The sequence below is a fragment of the Lipophrys pholis genome (genome assembly GCF_963383615.2).
Source record: "Lipophrys pholis genome assembly, chromosome: 5".
Classification (NCBI taxonomy): domain Eukaryota; kingdom Metazoa; phylum Chordata; class Actinopteri; order Blenniiformes; family Blenniidae; genus Lipophrys; species Lipophrys pholis.
In genome coordinates this window covers 9,283,730-9,308,621 of record NC_137628.1, presented here as the reverse complement: position 1 = coordinate 9,308,621, position 24,892 = coordinate 9,283,730, and the positions used below count along the sequence as shown (strand labels likewise).

General features: G+C 42.3%; 1 protein-coding gene across 1 annotated transcript in view; it reads left to right on the top strand.

The window, feature by feature from the left end:
• Window positions 1-24,892, top strand: part of sorcs1 (sortilin-related VPS10 domain containing receptor 1) — a gene marked incomplete at its 5' end in the record, with an annotated part of 201,124 nt that overhangs the window by 165,913 nt on the left and 10,319 nt on the right. Inside the window, 10 exons of the mRNA XM_080463597.1 lie at window positions 2,177-2,268; window positions 2,620-2,727; window positions 5,904-6,021; window positions 7,810-7,943; window positions 12,553-12,666; window positions 14,136-14,307; window positions 15,078-15,264; window positions 17,483-17,616; window positions 19,765-19,891; window positions 21,922-22,034. Of these exons, the coding sequence (XP_080319723.1) occupies window positions 2,177-2,268; window positions 2,620-2,727; window positions 5,904-6,021; window positions 7,810-7,943; window positions 12,553-12,666; window positions 14,136-14,307; window positions 15,078-15,264; window positions 17,483-17,616; window positions 19,765-19,891; window positions 21,922-22,034 (1,299 nt within the window). The remainder of the gene's footprint in view (window positions 1-2,176; window positions 2,269-2,619; window positions 2,728-5,903; window positions 6,022-7,809; window positions 7,944-12,552; window positions 12,667-14,135; window positions 14,308-15,077; window positions 15,265-17,482; window positions 17,617-19,764; window positions 19,892-21,921; window positions 22,035-24,892) is intronic.

Genomic DNA, 24,892 nt, shown 5'->3' with positions numbered 1-24,892 from the left:
TGAACACGTTGAAGCAAGAACAATAATCAGACTTTCACGAGAATCATTAAAAAAATGAATATTGGCCAGAAAGAAGAAAGTTGTTTGAAAGTTTAGTACAGTTACTTGACATTAATAAACATAGTTATTTCCCTATTGTCCCGTTGGAGTCACTTTACTAGTTACTGTAGTCAAAAGTAAACAGTTACAATGTAGAGTAACTCCTACATTGTTAATGGTCTCCCTCAATATGGCCCATTGTAATTATTCTACTTCCTTTGTTCTGGACTAATGAGGCTTCTTCTCCACTAAGAATGTCGTGATATTGTGACAAACGGCACTAATAACAAGCTCCATTCGAGTTTCCATTCCCACTATGATTTTCAATTATTAGATATTTGAGTCGAAGTAGAATTAAAATGAAGGTTAAAAGCATTTTACAAAGTGTTATCACAGGTGATCTCTTGCGCTCTAATCTTACAGAACTTTATAAAAGTATCATAACTAATACTAACATATTATCCGTAACTGTATCTCTGGCTTTAATTGTATCTCGCTTCGAATCTTTCGTTGGATGGTCTTTTCCCAAACTCCATTTACTTGATAATGAAGCTGATAATTGCTGATAGTTAAAATCGGGGCCCTCGATCTCACTTATGAAAGGAGCTGGTTCTTCGTGTTACTTTGGGCTGAGGACTCGCTGTTGTTCGCTTGTTTTGAAATCAACTCCAAAGTACTGCTGCAGAGTTTCTCTTTCAATCTGATAATTAGTTACATCCTAAACAAACAGCCACTCGGCATATGTGACTGTGAACCGACGGACCTTCCTCCTCCTCGTCACTCCCACCAGCTGCTTCATCTCACAGCTTGTGCTTTGTGAGGTCGACGTCTTGAATGAACTGTGAAGAGCGGTCTGACTCATCACACTCGCAAAGTAAAGAAACGCCACCGTACCTCCAAGGATTCAGTGCTTAGTCACCGATTTGGTGCTTTTCACGAAATGAAACAGCTGCAAAGTACTTTTTCAACACGCATCGTTCATTCATCAAACTTCTGCGTCTGCATCTCGAGAGTGAAACTGAAAACTTTCATTGCATTTGTTGTTCAGATGACGCAGTTGGATTGTTATTCTGGGGGACTGTCAACGATAAATCTATCAAATCCCAGGAGTCTTTTTAAAAAATTATTATTATTTCAATAAATTAATTTCAGGTATGTGACATTCCAAACATTTTGTGCAATCACATATATAACCGATATTCATACACACACACAAACACATATCCAAAAATATGTACACCCTTTTGATGATAATGAATTATTAATTTCTAGCTTATGAAAATATAGTTATACAAAATAGACTATGTTTAAGTATTTCCACACATACTTATAAACATACACATTTATTTATTTTTAGTTTATTTTTCAGGGATGTACAAAAACTTTAATCTTGAAGAAAAGATGCTTCGTACCAGATTTTAGCCGTAGCTAGTTTCCATCTGCAGGCACACAACATGATAATACATATTTACAAATATAACGTACAGTAAAAAATTACAACATTAGTAGTAACCATTCCAATGTAACACCTGCTTTCATAAAAATTCATACAATACAGAACATACAACGAGCAGGAACACATTCTAATACATATTATGAATATAAACTACAGTAAAATTAGTAACATTATTATTAACATCAATAACCAATAGAATTCAACACCTGAATTCCTGAAATTCATACAAAATACTAAAATACATTATACAACAATACAGTGGAGAATTTTGATGAATTTCTTCAGTACATGCACATACATACCTCATATATCTAATGAACATGCCTGAAGAGGGGTAGGAAGACTATGGACTGGGACTTGGGACAATCGCGATTTAGATTTTCCTGTTTTAATAAATAAAGCAGAAAACAAAACAACTTTCTTCAATCGAGATCGGACCTTGTAAACTGAGGCATCCTCCTTTTGTTGGTTGGTGAACGGAGGTCTGTCCAAAAAATGTTTGGCTTCATGTTAAAGTTTTTAGTGACTCAGAGATGAAGATCAGGGCCACAGCTTTCATAGACAATCTGGTGAGCGTCACGAAAACGTTTGTGATCCTCTGATGGTGGATGCCATCGTTTTGGTTCGTTATCACCTCTTATAACTCTCGAGGGTCCGACCTTGTGTTGTTTTCCTCCACAGATGTTCGAGGAGGAGTACGCAGTGCTGTACCTGGATCAGGGAGGAGCATTAGTCGCGATAAGACACACTCCACTCCCCATCCGACACCTGCGGTGAGTCATTTGTCACAGCGTGATTAATTCCCCCAGAGGAAACTCGGTACCGTGAGTTTGTCAAACAAAAGCGGCCGAGTTTGTTTTTTCTCGAGCCGGGCCGTTAGACAAGCCGCCAGCCGTGAAGAAAATGGCCGCTCTGACAACAGTTTGAGTTTCACCTTCCTGTGTTTGAAGCCGATAATGAGCGTCGCCCTGACTCATCAGTGTTCACTGAGCGCCGTCCTTTCGGCCCCTGCTGCAGCATGAGAGATAAAGTTGTCCGCGGCCTCTCGTGGTCATTAGCTTGCGCGCGCAGTCGGAAGGGGGATTAGCGCCGGTCCCTGGTGCAGCTGCTGTTTGTGTTCCCAGGTTGAGCTTCGACGAAGGACGCCACTGGACCCAGTACAGCTTCACCAACTCGCCTCTGTTTGTGGACGGCGTGCTGGGAGAACCCGGGGAGGAGACGCTCATCATGACGTGAGTGAAAACACAAAGACTGGACTCGTGCAGCTTTTTGAAAGGAAAGCTAAACACTCATGGCGACAAGCAACAACAACAAATTAGTGGACGTTAACTACCAACATGCAGAGAGATTTACACAGCTCACACGCTAATGCTGATTCAGAGTTACTTCCAGTGGAACTACTTTAATGTCACTATCGAGGGTAAAAGGCAGCGCTGGACCTGTAAACAGGAGTTTAGTGAAGTTGAAACATCAAAATACTTGGGTTATTAATTTTACAGTGGTGATCAGTTCCCAGCTCATGATTGTTCATAAACAAACTTAGTATGACATTGAATTATTTCACGCCGCTAATGCTAATCACAGCTACTGTGAAAACAAACTAATGCTACTTGTACTGCTAATACTGGGACATCTTTGACGTTGCCATAAGGGGGACTGGGTTACTTCAGGATTAATGAGTTAAAAACAGGAGTTTAATGATATTGTCACCGTTCAGACACCAGCTGATGCTAAAATGTGGCTCGTGAGCGGGACAGAGTGCAACTTTTCACTTTCCGTAATGTGCAAGGTTGTCTGTTTACATGAATATGGTTCTCCGAGCCACTGACAATGCAACTTTTTGAAAATAACTCCCAGAGTTCATGAAGCTTCATTTGGCCATCACTCAATTTAACAGTCAGTGGAATGACAATCCACCTTGGTCGTCTGTCCATATGAATATCCATGTACTCCCCATTGTTAATGTTTATAGGGAATTGTTCTCTTTGCGCATGTGTGGTTTCATTACGAAAATGGCGCCATCTCATGGCCGGGCATGCTAACTACATAGTTTTCAGCTTTTCTGTCATTTCCGCAATCAAATGCTAAAATGATGTGTTTTCACTTGAGATGTTGTCTTGTTGACGGGGCTTTAATCAAGGTTTCAGTTACACTGAGTTACTAGTTTTCACAGTTTTTTTACGCCATTCCTAAGTTAAGTTAATGGTTTTGTCTCAAGTCGACGGCGAGCGGGACAGAGACAGCGGCTGTGCAGCATCACCGGGTTTCATGTATGAGAGTGCGGTCAGCTCACGTCTGCATCGGCACTCCAGCCTGTTTTCCTCCTCATGAATAAGAAAGCTTTGTCTCAAGGTTTCCCCAACTTCAAACCGTCTGTGTGCACATTCTGATCACAGGAGATCAGCGCTTTGGCAGCACAGCGACATCGCCGCCGTCCATTTGAAGAGCGCACAGGAGGGGGGGTGGGTTTGGTGGAGGGGGCGGGGGGGGACGATCAAAAAAACAGAGCAGAAACTCTGCTTTCGCTAAAGTTTGAAATGCATTAAAAAGTGTGAAGTGCAGCGAAAGCGACTGGCCCTCAGACTGCAGATTTATAAAGATTTCTTTTGTGCTCTTTCACATCGGTAATGAGGACGGCCCCGAGCTGGAGTGCGTGCATATGCTATGACACGGCACTCCTCCCTCACCACTGCACAGACGGGGGAGCCACCAAAGGCTTTCCGCAGCCATTCCATCAATGTTTCAGCACGTCTGGCAGCGGTGATGGACTGACGGGGACTCGTCTGAGCTGGAGTGGCAGACGGGGGGGGGGGGGGGGCCAGAGAGCCGGGAAGTGCACGGCAGTGCTCTCAAGAAGAGAGCAAACAGCAGGTTTAGCTCAGTCCGACGGTCATTCTTCAGGAGACCACCGCACTGTTTTCTCATCAATTCGTACTCAGTGTTACACTAAGTGGCTGTCGCGGTCGGACGCCTCCCGAGCTAATTGACATTTTGATTGTGATGAATCTGTTGTGGCGCGATCAGGGTTCAGACGCGAGACACACCCACTCAATTTAGCCGGAGATGGATTATTTATCTGCTGTTTTATTTGGGACCGTGTAAGAAAATTAACTTCGGCTTCCTCGAGCATAAAGATTGTAGTGCTTTGCTCTTGTGTCAGTGAACGGGGAAAGCACACTTCTTTATTTACCCTCCACTAACCTTTTAGAGAGTAAAGCCATTCTGCTGTAGGTGGTGCAATAAGTTTAGGACTGAGTGGTTTTCTCGACGCATTAAATGCATTAAATCTCATATAGTTTAAAATCTTTTGATAAACTATTTATTTTGTTCCTGTATATATTGTATTGTTTCCATGATGACGGGTGAGGCTCTGCCTCTGCTGCCTCCCCGGGCCACACCGTCTCTCCTCAGCATGTCTTGTTAGTAGATCAGCCTCCATGACTCAGTGTCACACTTGCTTCTGTTTTTAAACATGTGAATATTTACTAGATTTCTGTCTTGTGTCCATAATATCTGACAAGTTTCTGTACTTGATCCAGCAAATTGTAGAGAGCTGAGAAAGTGAGTCAATACGGTGGCGGGGATGAGGGCGACCTCAACTGTCAATGAAGAAATCATGACAAATAAGTGGATAAGGGGGTATATTTATATTAAAATCAAGTATGTTGGCGTTGAAAATGTTACCGTTATGAAACAAGCTTCAGTTCAGTAATTAAAACAAGTCCAGCATATGTAGTATTTGTGTTACAGTCACGTCCAAAAGTCACCATTGGATAGAACTTGTTTAACATTCACCAAGTGGAAGAGGAAATGTTCCTGAAGTTACAGATCTTACATTCCCTCAACATCCTAAACGAACATTTATAGAATTACAGATCTGTACTTTGACATTCTTTGCTGTCTTCTTATAGCCTTCTTCTGCTCTGTGGGCATCAGTCTTTTTTGGTTTTCAGAGTGCGAGATAACGTGGTGAGTGTTGGGGTATGATTAGTTTGCAATGGGCAGCAGCAGCGGTTTTAGAAAAGTTGCATTTTCATCATTTAAAAGGAGAAAGATCATTTCCGAAAAGTTCCATCTTCAGTGACTCAGAGCACCATTGTCGTGTAAACTGACACCCAAAATCCATTTTCAGTTGAAAACAAAGTCGTGTATCCAGGGTCTAATAGCACAATGCTACTACCTTACCATGCTAACATAGCGCCGCCACGGAAACAGTCTCACGTTAGGTTAGCATTAGCCTGATTCTTCTATGGGAAAACAACTGGGATGTTTCATATTTCTATTGTCACTTGGTCGAATTTCCACCTCGTTTTGATCTTTTAGTGCGATTCACTCATTCACAACCTCCTCGCCTTCCTCGCAGCTCCGTCCGTATGTGAACGGCTGTTTTCCATGGTTTTGTTTGCAGGATATTCGGCCACGTCAGTCATCGCTCGGAGTGGCAGCTGGTGAAGATCGACTTCAGGTCCATCTTCAACAGGAGGTGTATGGAGGCGGACTATCAGACGTGGCATCTCCACAACCAGGTGCCCGCCAGCATTCCAATAAAGATCCCACGTGTTTATCACACCTTCTATAAATGCTTTACCACTTCGACTTTTCACACTTCCACTGAGAACAAACCTCCAACTCCATGAACTTTTTATATTCTACTGCAAAGGATTTACTATAGACATGCTTCTCAGTGTGCCGTCAAATGTAAGTAATTTAATTGATTTCAAAATGTTCACATTTAACCGTGGATGTTGAAAGTAAAGCTGCAATACATTTGATTAGCATCGTGTTCCTGCTTTTAAAATTGACAAGACTGGACTGACTAGCTGGTTAGCGCTTTAGCTTTAGTATCCAAAGCTTTAGAATAATACACGCAGCCTAATTTACTGATGTTTTGCATAAAACGTGCTATTTTGCACACTCGCGCAAATATATTTCGGTTCCAGTTTGTCTTCGCTGAACAAACACCATGAGTGATTCAAATGAAGGTTCTACCTACATTGGACGGAAGGAATTGTGTGATGATCTTTCACAAAGTCTAAGTTTGTGGGACAATAACTTATCATAAGGTCTGCAAACTAAAAGTCATGTGAACACATTGCCAACAGATGCAATCAGAAACAATCCAAACATTTGTTTGAGTTCTTTGACCATGTTAGAGGTATGTTGTAAAAGCATACTTGCTAAATACTTATGGACAAACCAAAGGCATGATGAATTTAATTAGAATTTATGATTTTAACTCGTGAGTCCTTCTGTATGGAGTTCCTGCGAAGCATCTGATTTCCTCCCAGAGTGAAAAACACAGGATTTCAGGTCAGTCGGTGACTCTGAATCAGGAGTGGGCAACTCATTTTCCCAAAGTGCCACGGGAAAAATTAACATACTATTGAGGGCTGAGACTTAAGCTGATTTGAGTTTTGCTCAATAAGAATGATCTCCTGATGAAAAGCAGTTTTTATTTTTTTTTTTTTTAACACAATTTTTAAGAGTCGCTGTTGCTCTTTTCCAGTGTTCGTTTGAAATCATGAATAATTTATTTTAAATGACAAGCTCAAACCATATTTTTTCATTCACTGAATTTTTTCCCCCCAAGGTACAAGATACAACCACTAATGTAATCAACGTGGAGAAATGTGACCATTTTATATGTACGAAAACCCATAATAACAGTGATTTTCATTAGATTCAGGATTTCTCGGTGACACCCTGAGGGTCGGTCAAGCAGAGCTAAAGGGCCACAAATGGGTCCCCGGGCCTTATGATGCTCGGGTCTGATTTAAATGTTCTGTAGGTGTGTGAGTGTGTGACGGACAGCTCACCTGTGCAGGTGAACCGGCCTTCACACAGCCGGGATCAAATCAGCACTCTGAGCTGAATATCAGATGCAGAAGATGGATAAATACCAGCAGAAAACTACAGACTGGATTCATATATTTCATTAAATTAGGTGTTCCTTCCAAAATAAAGCTGATGATGTGGCGCTCGTCTCCTACATTTTACATGAAAGGGAGCCTTTCCTGCTCGGATCCTCCTGCTCTGCAGCTTCCCCTCCTCCCCCCGCTGACATCAAACCCCGCTCAGAAAGAACCTCTGCCTTTCTTCACACCCTCCTGTAACCCGCCTGTGTGTGGACTTTCAGAACTGAGGGGAGGTTTTCAAAGCATCTCACTGCTGACACCTAATGTGCAGCAAAGGAACATGGCATGACAAGAGGAGGCTGCTGTTGTCACATTCACACACAGACACACAGATAAAAAATGACTCGGGCGCAGGCAGACTGTTTCCTTCCTTCATTTCATTCCAAAACATTCTTCCAGGGTGAGCCGTGCCTTATGGGAGTGAAGAGGATCTACAGGAAGCTGAAGCCCACCTCCAGGTGCGTCATGGGAAAAACCTTTTCGGTGACCATGACGTCGGGACCCTGCGACTGCACCGAGGCAGACTTCGAATGGTTGGTGCACATATCACTTCAGTCGTTTTTGTTTAGTGTTATTATAGCGAAACACATGAGAAGACCTCGCTCCTTTTTAATAGCAAGTTTCCTTTCATTGAAAGAATAGCATTTACATTTAAAATGTTATCACTTTTTTAGGGAATTAATGTGGCTTTTTTCGTTTTTCAATGTTTTTAAATAAGGAGTTTTTGTATTTTCCTTTTTTTTTTGTCGAATTAACAATCTTTTTTTTTTTTTTGAAAAATCTATTCTCTAAGTTTTGTTTTGACAAATGATTAACTTTGCTGAATTAATATGATCTGTTAGATTTTTTTAGCCAATCCAATGGGACATGCTAATACTTCCTTCAAGTACAAGGGCTCATTTTAGGACGTTTTTGCTTCTATAAAAATTGCATGAAAGAATGTATATAAATTAAGATAATAACTATTGGCAAAAAACTTTAAGATTTGTAAGAATTACCAAATGTTGTGTGAAATATTTTCCATTGACCTTACGTCAAGAAATTACTGCTTTTTGTTTGAGAAACTTCATAAGAATGAAAGAAAGATAAAGGAAAAATGTTGTATGATGAAAATGTATTCAGGGCAATGGCTCCCTGCAGGTGAATCAGCATTGTAATACCCCTTTCAGTGACGTGCGGTGAGGTTCATGGCTGGTGAGGCACTGACTTCATCACAGTCAGATTTACAAACATATGAACCCTAAAGAGTATCTTATTCACCATTTGATTGGCAGCAGTTAACGGGTTATGTTTAAAAGCTCATACCAGCATTCTTTACACATACAAACTGTAGCACACAAAAAAGCACATTTAATTAAAAAAAACGTGATTATGGTCTTACCTTTACTTATAAATGAAGTCGAGAGGAAAAAATAAACGATCGCTGCCGCTGCACTTGACTTGCTAACTGTAGCTCGTTGTCACTTATTCTGCAGCCGAGGAGTTGCAAGAAGGATCCCTGGGATCACTAGCGCCCTCTACCATGAGGCAGGAGAACTGCGTGCCTCACCCAGTGCGTCTTCGCAGCCGTTTTATGATTGCTCAGCACAAGAAACACGTTACACACATACAGTTGTTGACAAAATACACTGTACATTATATACCTCAGTTAACTAAACTATGGAAATTTATAATATAATTCATATAGCAAAAGTGTTTGAACATTTTAATAGCGACATACAGAGAGATAGCAATACGGTCTCACTGCACAGCAGGCCAGCAGTTAGCCGAGTCATTGCGCAATCCATGGTGAGGCTCAGCTGGCTGCTGCCTCACCGCAAGTCTCTTCTCAGTATTTGAACGGTAAATGTGAAAATTCAGCGATTTTGAATAAAAATAATCTAAAACTGGTGAAGTTAAATGGAAAATAACTTTATAGTATAATCACTGGATACATATAACAATTTAATAATTTTTTTTTCTTTTTACATTTTTTTTCTTTCCATGATGGCAGGTGAGGCACTGCCTCACCTGCCTCCCCTGACTGCACGTCACTGACCCCTTTGTACCACCAGATGTTGCATTGAGTCAGTACAATTCCTTCATTCGGCTCCTGAACAGAAGACGCAGGAGTAAGAAAACTTAGAAGACTCACTACTGCCACCCGCTGCACACAAGAGGAATAACTTAAATATGACACGCTGTACCATTAATGAACATTATTGTATTTTTAAAATAGTTTTCCATTTTGTAATATAATGACTTTACGTTGATTTACAATGATTTAATTTACTTTTTTGTGGGAGAATATCCCATGTTAACATTTTTGAAGAGGCAGATCTTTGGTAAGAATGTAACTTTTCCTTTTAAAAGCCTCTTTTTCAAAGTTTTTTCTCTAATGTTTTCCCAAAGTTTCTCACAGCACCATCAAAAGTCAGCATGAAGGAGCAACTCTGAGTGCAAGATTTTAATTAATTATCTTTATTATTATACATTATTGTTATTATTTGCGATAAATTTGAGAAAAATTGGAAATTTAAGTGCGGTAATAAAATACCTGGAGGCTCTGATTAGTGGACTGGAAGTTTCTGCTCCTTTCTATTACAATACTGACCTTAACTTGCAAGTAAAAGTCTAAATTCCTTACTCGAAGCGGCCTCTATTTTTTAAAACGTATCTCTCTTAAGGGGGTCTGACTCTAACTTTAAAGTGCCCTGTTAAATTGACGTAGTTCCCCTTTAAATGCCCGAGGTTATGGCTTTAATTCCAGGAAAATGAGGGCAAACATTCCCCCCGTTCAAGCATGGCTGACTCGAATTAGATGTCGGTCTTTACGGCCGCACCGCAGGCCGAAGCACTGATGAATTTTACAATATGTTGTGAGATTGAGTCGATGCGTCTCTGTCGACGTGGAAGCGCTGCGAGCTACGATTAAACGGCAGCTCCCACCCCGAAATCCGCTCACTTCCAACACGTTTTAATGTTCGCTTTCCATAAATCCATACAGGAGGAGTGAGTTAATTAGAGTTTAGGCTCGGGACTGACATGCCACTCCGTTGACTCCAAAGTCACACCTACAGTACAAACTGAGATCGTTCAAGAGTCTGCAACGGGATTTTTAAATCATTTCATAAAGACGTCACTCAAACTGCAGCTCTGAAAAGCGTCTTTCATTTAAAAAACTCAAGAGACCAGAATGATTTTGTAAAGATTTGACTGTTTGTTGTTTGTTCTTTGGCCTCTGTTGAACCGTTAAGAAGCTCCTGTCTGTGACTTCCTGCATCAATCCGACTGAAGACGCTGTGAAATCTTCAAAAAAATACAAAGTTTGAAGGTGAAAAGCAGCTGTGGAGGATGGAACAAAGAGACGGGCGACATATCTGTGCAAGTTACAGGAAATAAATGACGACAGTAGCGGGTTGCGTCTTTAAAAAGTAGTGGGCATACGTAACTTTTAATGAATTACTTGGTAAGGTTCCTTGTAATTTCCCGTGTTAATAATGGCCACTTTATTTGTCATGCTAGCATTAGCATTAGCTGAACTGCCCGCAATGTGTGGGTCAGTTATCTGAAGTTACGTCGGTTTGTGGAGGAAGATGCTCTAAAATCTGGATGTTAGCCCTTTTTAAAGAAACAGATCCATGAACTAATGACAGCAAGAAGAAGCAGCAAAACATTGGATATGTGACAGATCTTCCTGAGGGCCCGTTCAGACCTCGCGTTAACGTGCGTTTTTAAGGATGAAATCACATGTGGCGAGACGGAGACTCTTTACACGTGTCCATATCATGCGTTTCGGGCTAACCACTTCAGATCTGATTGTGTGACTACTTCTATGCCGCTTCCATTAAATGGACCGGCACGCACTTGTGCATCATCCACCTTGCGCTGGACGGTATCCTCCGCCCAGGCCGCCATGAGGCACCGTGTCTCTATGGACGTCCAAGTTCTTTTCCATAGTTTCTTTGGAAAGTTGAAAAGACTATAACTCAGATTGGCGCGTTCTCTTAAATAAAAACAAAAGACGTTTACGTGTTACATGTTACATATTATGTATTTTCCTGCCACGCCACTGTCCCGGGTACGCGCGCTGTTCGCACTACAAAGTCCACGTGGTCGGATGTGTCCCTGATCACCACAGAAAACGGTTTGGTGCCTGTTCACACTTGTTTTTAGGGCTCAACATGTGGAACAAACGTGAACGCCAGGTTTTAACAGGTTCGATTGATGAGGAGTTCCTTTTCCAGCAAACAGGGGTTTAGAGGAATAGTAACCATGAGGACAACACGTCTGTCTCATCCCAACAGCCTGAAAGTTAATGTAATATAAAGCTGGTTCCAAGCACACGTAGCCTAATGGCAATTCACAGCAGCTAATCTTACGTGGCGCGCAATTGTTGTTCAATCTGTTGTCGAAACATTTCTCTGCAACGTGTGTTAAAAATTTGTGTAAATAAGGGATTAAAAGACAAAATGTCGTCGTCATGGAGAAGCTATAGAACTGGGGAGCTTGTGTGTGTTTCCGTGAATCACTCAGAGCTAAAAGGACAAACGTCTTGACAATAAAACTAAAGGTTTCTTCTTTTCTTCCTTCAACTCTTCCTCTGACTACAGCTGCGGTTACTTCCAGCTCATCCTCGAGAAAAAAAAAAAGAAGAGTTTTTTTTGTTGAGTGTAACATTTTCCTCTTCTTCGCTTTGGCCTGGATTCTGCGTGTGCCGATTCCCCTGAGTGAGACGGCTCCTGGAATAAGCTCCATCGCACCCATAAATCAGCCGTCCTAATAGCGTTCATTAACAATCACAACACTGGTGCATCTGTGTGCGTGTCGCACTAATTGGGGCAATTTGTCGCCGTCGTTTTGGGGACGCTCGTTTCTGCTTTTAACGCTCGGCACAAAACCCAGAGATGATGACGTTGGGAGGAAGTTCATGTGTTGATTTTAAACGTCCGATAGCTGCTCCAATCCAAACGGTTCCTCCATCTTCCTCCATCCATCTGCCCGTGAGCCGTATCAGTCATTTATAGGGAGACGTTACGTCTGTAGTAGTCTGGGTCTCCTCTCACAATTGAATTTTTCCAAACACTTGTTGTTTTTAGTTTTTTTTCTGTCCTCGTTGAATCCTGATTGGATAAACTGCTCCGTCTGCTCTGATCGTTACAGCGATTACGGCTACGAGAGGCGGACCGACGGGAAGTGCAGCCCCGCCTTCTGGTTCCATCCATCAACCATGTCCAGGAGCTGCACCACCGGCATGACCTTCCTCAACAGTACCGGGTACACACACACACACACACACACACACACACACACACACACACACACACACACACACACATTACCGAAAGTTCTACTTAATCACAATTTGCCTCTACAGTAACCATCATGTGGGAGGAAGATGCTCCTTTTTTTCCATGCGGTACAGTGGAGTAGTGTCTCGCTCTCACACTACACATTGAGGTGAAGCGGGTTCGATTCTGGCCCGACTGTTTCGTGTTTGAGGTTTTCTTTTTCCCAGGCCTGTGTGTGTTTACCCAGGTCGTTTGACTGTGCCGCAGTGGGGTAGTGTCTAGCACTCTCACTGCACTTTGAGAAGACTACGGTTTGATTCCCGGATGGAATGTTTTGAGTTGGAGATTGTATGTTATTCCTGAAACTGTGGGAGTTTTTTGGGGGTCACGGTATCGTGACAGCACACCGGAACAGTGGCTTGCTCTGTCACCTCACATTGAAATGTTTCATTCTAGATCAGGCTTTTTAATTTGAAGATTGCATCTTCCCACTTAGCATGACAGGGTTTCTTTTTCTTGATACCTTAATGTTATTTGTTGGCAGCACGGTGGAGCAGTGGTTCTCAGTGTCACATCACATTGAGAATACCTGAGTTTGATTGTACCACGTTCGGCTTCGGAATAAAAAAATTCAAAAAGTAAATTTTTTTCTACTTTAATAACCAAAATATTGCGATAAAATCCACAGAACTTTCTGACATTGAGAAAAAATTGTAAGTGTTCTGTCTCGATTTTTATCAGAAGTTATTAAATGAGGATGTGACAGGAGACAGTTTCATTAGAGGATTTTTCCGATTTTTGTCACTTTCAGCTCACTCGATTAAAGACGAATTTGCTTGATATTTTCCTCCAACTTCCTGCTCCTTTCCTTGGTGCACGAGAATCAAACTCCCAAGTTGGAACTTTCCACCACAATTAAACTGACACTTCTTGTATAATTCAAATGGTGAAAAAACTGTGACTTTTTGGAAAGGAGTGACGGAAGAAGAAAAAGTAGTGCTAGTAATGGAAGGAAAAGATGTTTTAGATTTTTTTTAAATCGAACAAAAAATAGCATTTACTTTTAATTTTGTTCTTTTCATGCACAATAAATATACCTATGTGTTTGTTGGTTAATTTCAAGGCTTCAGTCAGTGATATAATCATAAAGAAAATCTCAACCTACAAATGTACAAAACTGGAATAATGTACTTAATTACTGTATAGATACAGTATTATTAGTAATCGTATTGAGATTTTTAGTCATTATTATAGAAATAATGAATAATTAAAATAATACTAATAATACTGTAATAATCATAATACTGTAATTACATTTATAATTTCAGAGACAAATTTGCATTAAAAAAAGTATCTTGTACTACTTCAGTACCAGTTGTTCTTCTGCGTTCGGGAGCTTTGCCTTAGTATTACTTAGCTCATAGCTCATCAGCTCTTTGCATCCTGTGCCCTCAGCTACAGAAAGGTGGTGTCCAATAACTGCACGGCCGGGGTCAGTGTGGAGTACACGGCCCGGAGGCAGCAGTGTCCTGTCCAGGCGCCCCGAGGCCTCTACCTGGTGACCAGCGAGGGCTCGCTGACCGCCACGCTAAATGCCAACGTCACCTTCCTGGTGTTCCTAGAGGAGGTGAGCCAGTCAAAATAACCTGAGAACGACATAATATCGTGTGTACGAACACACTGTGCATTCCATACTTTTTCATTAGCATTTAAGTAAAGTTCGACATAAAAATCTATATAGGAACCTATGAATGCAACCAATATATGGCATTTTTCCTTATTCCATTTAATCTAATTAGGCATTATTTAATGTTTATCCATGTTTTATCTATACGTCTCCAGCAAGAACATAGCAACAGTGTCGAAACCTAGCGATTTAGTGAAGACCGCCTACCCAAGACCAAGTCAAGATCAAGGCTTTAAGGGGCCCGGACCAAAATCAGAGCAGCCCGAGACCAAGACTATACCAAGACATTAAGGAGCCAAGGCCGAGTAAAGACCAAGACCTTAAAGACAGAGACCTTAAAAGCCTTGAAAACGTGGCCTCGAGATGGTCTGGAGTACCATTACACCATTAAAAACCTACGTATGTCCTTTTAAAAGTGTCTTATATTTTGGGAGAATAAAAAAGTGTCCTTCATAAACAAAGGCATTACAATAGTTTTGTTCACAAAAGCATTTGTGTATCATGCTCAAACTGATTGTTTGAGATGGGTCAGGGTTTTAACTGAAACTGGTGTCCCAAAAACTGGAGGTCAAAGGTTTACCTGTGAGTATCTTCTCAGGTTTTTCCTCTTGAGTCTTCACAGTGGCCGTACTGCTGCTCAGTTCAATGTAATTTCTGTGCTGCTGATAAAGAGCCAGACATCTGACGCGGGGGGGGTGTTTACCCTGCAGGGCGACGGAGCAAGGACGAGCATCACGCTGGACTTCGGAGACGGTCACGCTCTGACGTACTCCAACGTGAGCTCCATCGAGGATGGGATCAAACACGTCTACAAGTCTGTGGGGATCTACAGGGTGACGGCCACCGGGGAGAACAGCCTGGGCTCCGAGACCGCCATGCTGTACCTGCACGTCACATGTGAGCAGTCATCGGTCGGGTGGAGTTATTTTGTTCCCTGCGATGTCCTGGGTCGATAATGGTCACACAGTTATATTATTGTAATATTGGCATTAGCTGAGCCGTCAGCACTGTGTGACTGATTGACATTAAGATCAGATGAAGTCACAGCAGTTAGTGGGAGATACAGCGTTTAAAGGGAAACTAACCACTATTTAAACACACTATTGCTCATTACCGCTACTGTGGCTACAGGCTAATGCTAATGCCCCTTCCAGTAGGAAATGTTTCTTGTTATTGTGGACTGATGTTGCTCAGGACTGATAAAGCTCCTCCAATAAAAACAAATAAATGTTCAGAAATTTAGAGAATGTGAGTTGTTTGGACAACAGGACAACGCTAATGCTAAAGGCAACATTACACTGATATCAAGCTCACTATATCACTAACCGCTTCACTGATTTCATAAATGTAATCAGTTATAATGTGTCACTGCCAAAAATAGCAAATGTATCGCAACTGATTGACGGGTTAGATAAGCTAACAGAAGCTAATGCTAATCACAGCTCTTTAACTGTCATTTATCAAAATACTATAGAAGATACAGGCTAATGCTGAGTTTATTTACTGTTGGAGGAGTGATTAAACTGGGGTTCAGTGAATTCCTCGATGTTGGGACTAATGCTAACTTCAGAGAAAGTAGAACAGAGGCAGCTGCTGAAAAAAGCAAGTATTACGTGACGTCGTCCGCCAGCAGGTCAACAAAAGAGGACAAGCATTGTCAGCAGTTTGGACATTCTGTAATGATAATGAGAAGGACAAAAGTAAGACCCAATGTAAATCATGTTCTGCCAAAATATCAAGAGGAGGCGAAAGCTGGTTCGTTCAACACCAGCAATTTCCTCACTAGTGACATTTGGACCAGCGATTTAGCCCGATGTCGCTCATTAGTGTGAGTGCAGTGTGTGAGAGAGTGGTTGGTGGTGGTCGGAGGGGCCGATGGCGCAGTTTAGTTTGGCAGGCTTGCGTCCGTCAGTCAGCCCCAGGGCAGCTGTGGCTACATACATAGTTTACCACCATTGAGTATGAAGTGAATGAATAATGCACTGTGAAGCGTCTTTGCGTGTCCTGAAAGGCGCCATATAAAACCTATGCATTATTAGTTTAACTGCCCAGTGGAATTTTGCTCCCAGTCGTGCTTTATGCAATATGTGAAAGAATTTCAGGGCTCACACACCAGCGATGCCACATGCTAAACATGGTTAAGGTATGACTGACACAGTCATCATCAGCGAGCTGAAGCAAGTTCGGTTTCTCGGGCTGCAGTCTGCAGTACGCGTAGAGCAGTGCGTAGGCGCGACAAAATGTCCTATGGGTACTGTAGGCGCTGTCATATACTGGAGCCTCCAAGGATGTTGGAGGTGCGTGTAGCGATCATTTGCGTATGGCGTATAAGTCAGGCTTTATAAGTACATACTTGTTTTGATACGCTATATCGACAAGACACTAAAAGTTAGTACTCATACTTGTGTATCGGTACATCCTAGTAATCGGTTACTATCAGATTACAGTGTTGAAAGTAGAAGCATCACGGTAAGTTTTCTTTACTACATGAAGGATTACTTTGCCTGCGAGTTACTGCTGACTGTTTGTCAGATCGATGCATACAAATGTGTCTGTGGTTTTATTTCGATACAAGTTTGTCCAATTTGTTTTTGCGCTCAAGCTTTCTGCTTTTTATCGTGTTGGGAGGGATTGCGACTGTCAGCCCGTTGCTTTATCTCTTCTCGGAGCTCGCTGCCGCTCCCGCAACCAAACAAACAAGTCAGATAGAACAAATCCCATCACAGTCCCACTGCAGTCAGCTGACGCTTCACAGCCCTCAGGAGCCCTCTACAGCGAGCCGCTCAGGCCACCGCTATACTATGTTCAGGGGGGGTGACAGATGAACCGGAGCTGACTTATTGATCAGGGAGCGCCGTCGCATCCCATACCAGTTTGTCACTCCCGTGTTCCAGCCGTACGAACGGCAGTGGTGGCGATGGGCTTTGCAATGCCACAGATGAGAAATGGCATGCAGATGGCCCAGTGCAGGAGCGAGTCTCAAGCAACTCACCCTCCCAAACCTCCTATAAACCCTCACCTTCCTCCTTCTGTCTTCATTTCAACCTATAAAGCAGTATCATCTCCCCATCCTCGTGCCTGGAGTTCACTGTGATGTATCTGTGTGCCTGAGTAGGTCAGCTGGAGTATATCCATCTCTCGGCTCCCTTTGTGGCCGTGAGGAACAAGGAAGTGAACCTGACGGCTGTGCTGTGGCCCAGCCAAGTGGGAACGGTCACCTACATCTGGTGGATCGGAAATAACACCGAGGTACTGCACACACTCTGCACGAGCTGCAGACGTTCTGCACGCACTCCAATCCAATAATACCACCAACAGGCTGCACACACAGTGCACAGACTGCAAACATGCTGCAAAGGTCCTAAAAACACGCTGTAAACACGGTACGCAGGCTGAGCACACTGCAAACAATGTGCAAACGCGCTGCGAACGTTGCAAAAGCACATGCCAGGTTTACAACACGCATCGTGCAAACATGCTGCACAAGTTGCAGATGTTGTACCTGCCAATATATCATATCCTATGACATGACAAACACGCGGCACACATACCTCCCATGTGCAAGCGTGCTACAAACATGTTACTCATGCTAACGCGCAGCAAACACGCTGCAGGCTTGCAAACACCAGGCACACGTTCCAAACATGCTACTAAGGCGCTACCAACACGCTGCTCAGGAAGCAGACAGATTGCACACTTCTTCTCTCTCAGCTCCTCAATAATGAGGCTGCGGGCACTCCGTCTCCAAACTGTGAGAATCATTATTTCGTGGAGCTATTTTTGTGCAGTCAGGTTGTACCAAAATATCGCAGCCTTGCTAATCAGCTTTGATAAACATCAGCGAGTCAGCTGACGAATCAGAATCAGCGGATTAATTACTGAAAAGCCAGTGAAGTGTTCAGTGCTGGTGTGAACTGCTGCAGCACAGCTGATCAAATCCCTCATTGTTAGGGCCAGCAGAACTGAATTACCTCTGGCGCCAACCGGTGGTGGACAAAACCTTTGCACTTGTTGCCACCATGCGTTCTTTCTTGTTCGGTGTCGTCTAGTTCGAATTGATCTTAAAGCAATTAAGACGAAAACATCTTCGCTCCACTTCACATTGATTTAAAGAAGAAACAGGAGATTTGGTTATTGGTGTTCTTGGAGACATCATAGCAACATTAAAAAGATAAGAATAATTAAACTCCATGCTATGAGGGGAATATTAAGCAGTTGTTATTTAGTAAGAATAAGATTAAAACCAAATACAAAAAAAGAGGATTTTGTTTTGTGTTGATTACGAAAGACTTCTTTCCTGTATGGTCACTAGTGGGTGCTGTTTTTATGTAATAAAACCGCCTCTGTTTGCACGCAGAGAACAATGCACTGTAAACATTGACGCTCCATTAAACGTCCACTCAGTATCAGTTGTGTGTAAAATAAATAAAATGCGTGTAGTGACTATATACTTTATTGGAGAAGCACTGTTAAATTCAAGAGTGAACGCCATTCATTGTTATAAATGAACCTTCTTGCACATGCACAGTACCATGGACTAAGACTGTTGTGTGCATGTGCAGTATTTGCATTTCCGAAAAGTTGTGGTTTCCATGGAGACGGAATCTGAGTGTTTTCAAAAAGTTCCACCTTTGAAGCCATTTTCAGTGGCTCTGAGCACACGAACACCCAAAATACAACGAAGGTTTTCCGTTTTCACTTGAAAACGTAGTCACGTAAACAAGCCCTTAGATATGTCATATACTCTGACTGAAACAGTGTGACCCCCCCAGTGGACAAATGACGAACAGCAGCTGTGTTTACGTACTCAAAATCAGAATTGCACATATGCTTCTATACACACAACGGAATTCATTTGGAAGGCCCAACTGTCACAACCCAATAAAATGTGTACACAATTGAAATTGAAATACTCAAAAATAAACATTTACTGAAAAATCATAGTTTTTACACTTAATGAGGTCCGTCCTGTGAGCTGGTTTCTGCCCACAAGCCACACGTTGGACACCCTGCTCCACACAGCAGCTACACTCTGACCTGTATGCTACCGAAATCCCTCTGAAGACCCTGCGGACGCATGTAGAAGCTCCACCGCTCTCTGTAATCCGTCTTCTTAATTGCAGTTGCGTAAATGTGTTTGTTCGGTGCCGACAGGGAGCTTAAACACAGACAGAGGCCGCTATCGGCTCCGAGCAAAGCGTAGCCGCGTTAGCATCTGAAAACTATCTTAAGACTAAAGAGAGACGGGAGTAATGACAGGAAGCAGCGTGGCGAGCTCTCAGCGGGCCTGTGTCCACATGCACTGTGTGCACAGCAGCCGGCTGACACCTCGGTAGTGTAAATAACAACGTTAACAAGCCGCTGATACGGGTCTCTCTCCCTTTCTCCCTCTCCCAGCAGCCAGTAATCACCCTGGAGGGAAGTGTGGCGTGCACGTTCTCCCGGGAAGGCATCAATACAGTCACAGTGCAGGTGTCCGCAGGGAACAGCATCCTGCAGGACAGAAAAAACATCGCCGTCCACGGTGAGTCCAGTCTGAGTCTGACGGCAGGTCCCGGGGGACGCTGCTGAGTCACCGCAGTGGATGTGAGGCCGTTCTCACCCGCTGCTGCTCCGTCATCACTTATTCACACCAACTTTCTCCTGTTATTTGAAAGAAATTCTTATAATTGTCGTCACGTTATTATGGTAAAACACCAGGTCTGCTATGGCTGGGAGTTGAAATCTATCATCTTTATAAAGCTATGAAGATCTAGAATGTCCTCCAAAAAGGAGTCAGACAATAAATGACTGATTTTGTCCTAATTTCAAATTAATTTCAACACAAATCTCAGCAAAAACAGAAATACCACTGCCGGGAAAGAAAACATGCACATATAAATACCATTACTGCAATAATCCATCAAATTCTCAGTTGCACATAAGCGCCAGACCGTAAAAAAAAAAAAGAGTTTTAAATGAGAGAATTTATGCAGATGAAATTTCACTAAAGTTCGACACTCGAATTACTGTTCATCAAACTGGAGGAATCAGACAGCGTCGTTTCTGTAATTCAAAAAAAATTGGGACTGTTCTAACGCTGAACTCTACAGTGAAGGAAAAAAAATTGTGATGATTGGGAAGTTTTTAAGTGTGCGAACGTGCACTGACTGAAGATGAGTAAAGCCAGCCTGGAGGATATAACCTGATTGTTGACGAAACAAACAGCTTTAGAAATGTTGTCGTGTAAACAAGGCTTTAGATTCTCACAGCCTCAGTTCAGTTCCTCTGAAATTTCATCTGATTAAAAACTACATTAAAATACTTTTGATGCTGTCCAGTACTTAATGTGCATCGTATTACATTAATTTAAGATAAAGAGACGCAGATAAGATGATTACCCACAATCCCTCTGTGTCTTTATGATAGTTTTTAAAACTTTGACCACCTGCATTCCACCAGCGTTACGACTCGGTGACGCTCAGCTAGTTTAATTACCTGCCACTCTCCTGGGAAGTTCTTTAGGGCCCTCCAGGGGCTTGTTGCTCGTTCCTGGCTCTGGGCTTCAAACTAAAGGAGGAGTGAGTGTTTGGATGAGCGTCTCCTGAACTCTGAGTCCCGCTCCCTTTGGGCTTTGAGAAGAGTGAAACCTGCAGACTTGTTTCAGCTCAGGATCCTCACGAGTTCAACCCTCTATTTTTTTGTAATAACTCTACCTTTGTGTCTCTACACTTCTGAGAAGCACGGATCGGCCGGTCCATGTGTTCATTTTTACCAACACGGATACAAATCATGGATGGAAAATGCTTGATGCTGCTTTGTAGTCGAATAGAAATCAATCGAAACGCTCAAGGCGGCGCTTCAATTCTGCGTTTTGTTTTTGGAGTTAATACTGAGAAGCTCTTCAAAATAAATACCTTCACCATTAAATGAGGATTTAAAGTCACAGGTACATGAAAGCAAACTAAGTGACACACCTGAGTAAAATATCTGGTTGTTCAGTAAAGAAGTTTTGGATTTTTTTTAAATTCTTAATTTTTTATTAAGAGACCACTGCAAAATGATCAGTTTCTCCGATTTTAGTTTGAGTAAAATGAACATTTTTGTTTCACTCTATAAATTACTGACAACACTTCTCCCAAATTCCAAATAATAATATTGTCGTTTAGAGCATTTATTTGCAGAAAATGACAAATGGTCAAAATAACAAAAAAGATGTTTTCAGACCAGGTCAATTAACAGATAACGCTGAAGGTTTGGTCGCTTTGCATGTTAGACAACAGCATAACACCAAAAGTAAGGCCTCCATTGAGTTTATTGATATAAAAGTATCATAAGACTGAGTTTGAATCGTCACAAAGAGGAACAGTGAAGGAGTCGTGAGCGAAGCCCGTCGACGCTCCGGGGTTAAACGTTTTGATTTCCAGGTATTCCAGTCAATGACATGTGAAAGGTAGAAAAGTGTCTGAACGAGGCTCTAACAGATGAAACACATGAGCTAAATCTGAAGGCTGAACTTAACGGCAGATGAAAGCTAAAAAGCCTCTCGCACACATTTTTCTTCCCTCCCCGCAGAATATTTTCGATCTCATCTGCTCGCCTTTTCATCAAACCTGGACGAGCACAACCCTGACGTAGCCGAGTGGAGGCTGGACGTGAGCCGAGTCATCAAGAACTCTCTGGTCCAGGTAAAGTTCTCCTCCTCCCTCCCTCCCTCCCTCCCTCCCCCTCGCAGGCTCTTTCATGGAAACCGTTGCTTTTCTCTGTTAAATACTGTGAGCGCCGGACTGGACCCCCCCCCCCGAGCACCGTCTGACCTCCCCACGGCTGCCAGACGTGAAGCTGACTTTTATGATGATAAATGACGAAGCGAGAGGGATGGGGGTGGGGGGGGGGGGTGATTGGTGAGGCTCACGCGACACTGGGAGAGTTCATGGCCACGCAGTAACCGGGACACTGATGTCGAGGAGTTTGCAGGGATAAATGTCAGTGTGGGTGTGAAGTGTTTCTGAAGAGACCAGATGATTGAATGCAGGATGTGTGTGTGTGTGTGTGTGTGTGTGTGTGTGTGTGTGTGTGTGTGTGTGTGTGTGTGTGTGTGTGTGTGTGTGTGTGTGTGTGTGTGTGTGTGTGTGTGTGTGTGTGTGTGTGTGTGTGTGTGTGTGTGTGTGTGTGTGTGTGTGTGTGTGTGTGTGTGTGTGTGTGTGTACACACCCACACAGTAGAACCTCTAACGAGCGGACACCCTGTACTGGGCAGACATGTCACTGTGCACGGACACATATTTAACTGTTAAGACACCTTAATGAGCGACAACCTGCTGAACGTGGACAACAGACAGGTTTTCCTGGCTGATTTCAAGCTGAGCGACACTGAAACGGCCAAAATACGTGGGCTGGACCCGATTACATAATAATATAAAGACCTTGTGGTGGTGTCAGGAGATTAGTTTTGAGATTTGAAAATTCTCTGTTAGTTTGACTTTCCCTTAACAGCAGAGAACATAAGACATTGTATTCTGCACCAGAATGTTTCATTAAATTTGACTTTATGTTGAGATTGTAATCATTTTCAGTACTAACGGTTTGATCCTGCAAAAATATAAACAATTTCATTACATACTCTGTGAACAAAGAAAAACTTTGAAGTGTAAATTTAAAGGTTATTATAGCGATATTTTACCAGTCTGGTCCACTCAAGATGAACCTGGACTGTATGTGCTCCCTGAAGTAAATAAAATCTTATTTAATAATCATTTTGTATACATCTTATATACTTGTGTATATATATTATATACATCTTTGTGTTGGTTCACGTATGTGCTTTTAAATAAGCATAACATATTTGGTGTTTGGGTCGTTCAATATCAACTGGTCCTAAAATTTGTCAAATCACAATCCAGATATACTATACACAAAAATCGACCTATCTACGTGTACACACACAGAATTTGTTATAGGCAGACAAATTGTATATACACATATAAATCTCAGTCATGCAATCGATATGGCATACACATATCAGAGTACACTCTGTACACGTGCATCTTATTGCAGACACACATTTATCACGATACACACAGAGTTTTGTCTCGTTCATACAAATGTGTGTACAGACACACACATCCCATCAAACACCAAGCTGTGGTAGGCACACAAATCTGATTACACCACACAGACACGAATATTTCACATCGAGCTCTAAGTACAGACATTTCATTAATGCACATACTGATCAGTGCACACATAAATCTTATTACAGACACAAAAACATCCCACAGAAATTAAATTATGAGCACAAGAGTGCGTGTGCAAGTGTGTGTGTGTGTGTGTGTGTGTGTGTGTATTGTATTTCTGATTGCATGGGAGGAAGCGACTGCATCCTTGCATCACAGTTTCACAGTTTCTGATCTCGGGAGTCAAGATTGATGCCAAAAATATCTCAAACCCTTCAGTCTTCACTGAACATGTCTTCTCTGTTATTTGTTATTGACATCAATTTCTTTTCCTCACACGAGCCTGGAAGGCAGAGCACTGGGGGAAAGAGAAAACTTCCAGATAGAAATGTGACAAGATAGCTTAAAACACTTGCAACATCCACTGCAGCAAAACCTAGACAAAAACAAAGGAAGTGGACCAAGAAGCTGAGGGTCTTTGAGAAATTGGTGGAAACAGTCTGTAAACTTCATGCTTTATATTTGTTGTACACTCTCTGCACAGCGAGGCAGAAAACACCCGAGTGACGGCTCACAGGGAAAGAGATAAATGACCCCTATTCAAGGCCACAACCAACGTTTTTATATATTAGACACACATGCAGTGGACATGCCTGATGGAAGACAATCAAAGGAAACCTACAGGACAGTTTTTTTTATGGGTTTAGCCCAATTCGCAACAAACCTGTTATTAACATGCAGAAAAAGCAGTGAATCCCACATGAGCAGCTCCGGGGAAAGTAGAGGGGAAAAAGTCTATTAACAGAAAACAAATCCACCATGAGAAGCAGAGGTGAACATCTGCCTCCGACAGCTGGTTTGAAAGAACCAAGACTCTAAAACACAACTAAATCAAAAAGGCAATATATGAAGAAGTGCAGATCAGAAACTTTCAGCTCCACAAAGATCTGCAGGGAGGCACAGATCAAGAGGACAGAGAGAAGACGGCACAGACTTCCATGTTTGGTTCTCTGCATTTGGTCAACACATATACTAGAAGCAGCGGGTCGCCACTGGTTGTCCAAGGACTCAAAACGGTAACTTTTACTCACAAAATTACATTTATAACGGTTGGACTCCACATAGAGGTACGAGATGAAAATACAGAGACAAAGTCGCAGTTCATCACAGATCAGCTTTACAGTGAATGAATGTTGCGATAAGGCCAAGAGAATTTGGAAAACTCTCGTTTTGGGTACAGCAGCGAGTCTGTGTACTCACTATTGTTAATGTTTATAGCGTGTTGTTCCCTGCTTGCATTAGTGTGTGGTTTCATTACAAAAGCAAACAGCAGCATCCACTAGTGGCCCGACATGAAAATAACATTGTTTT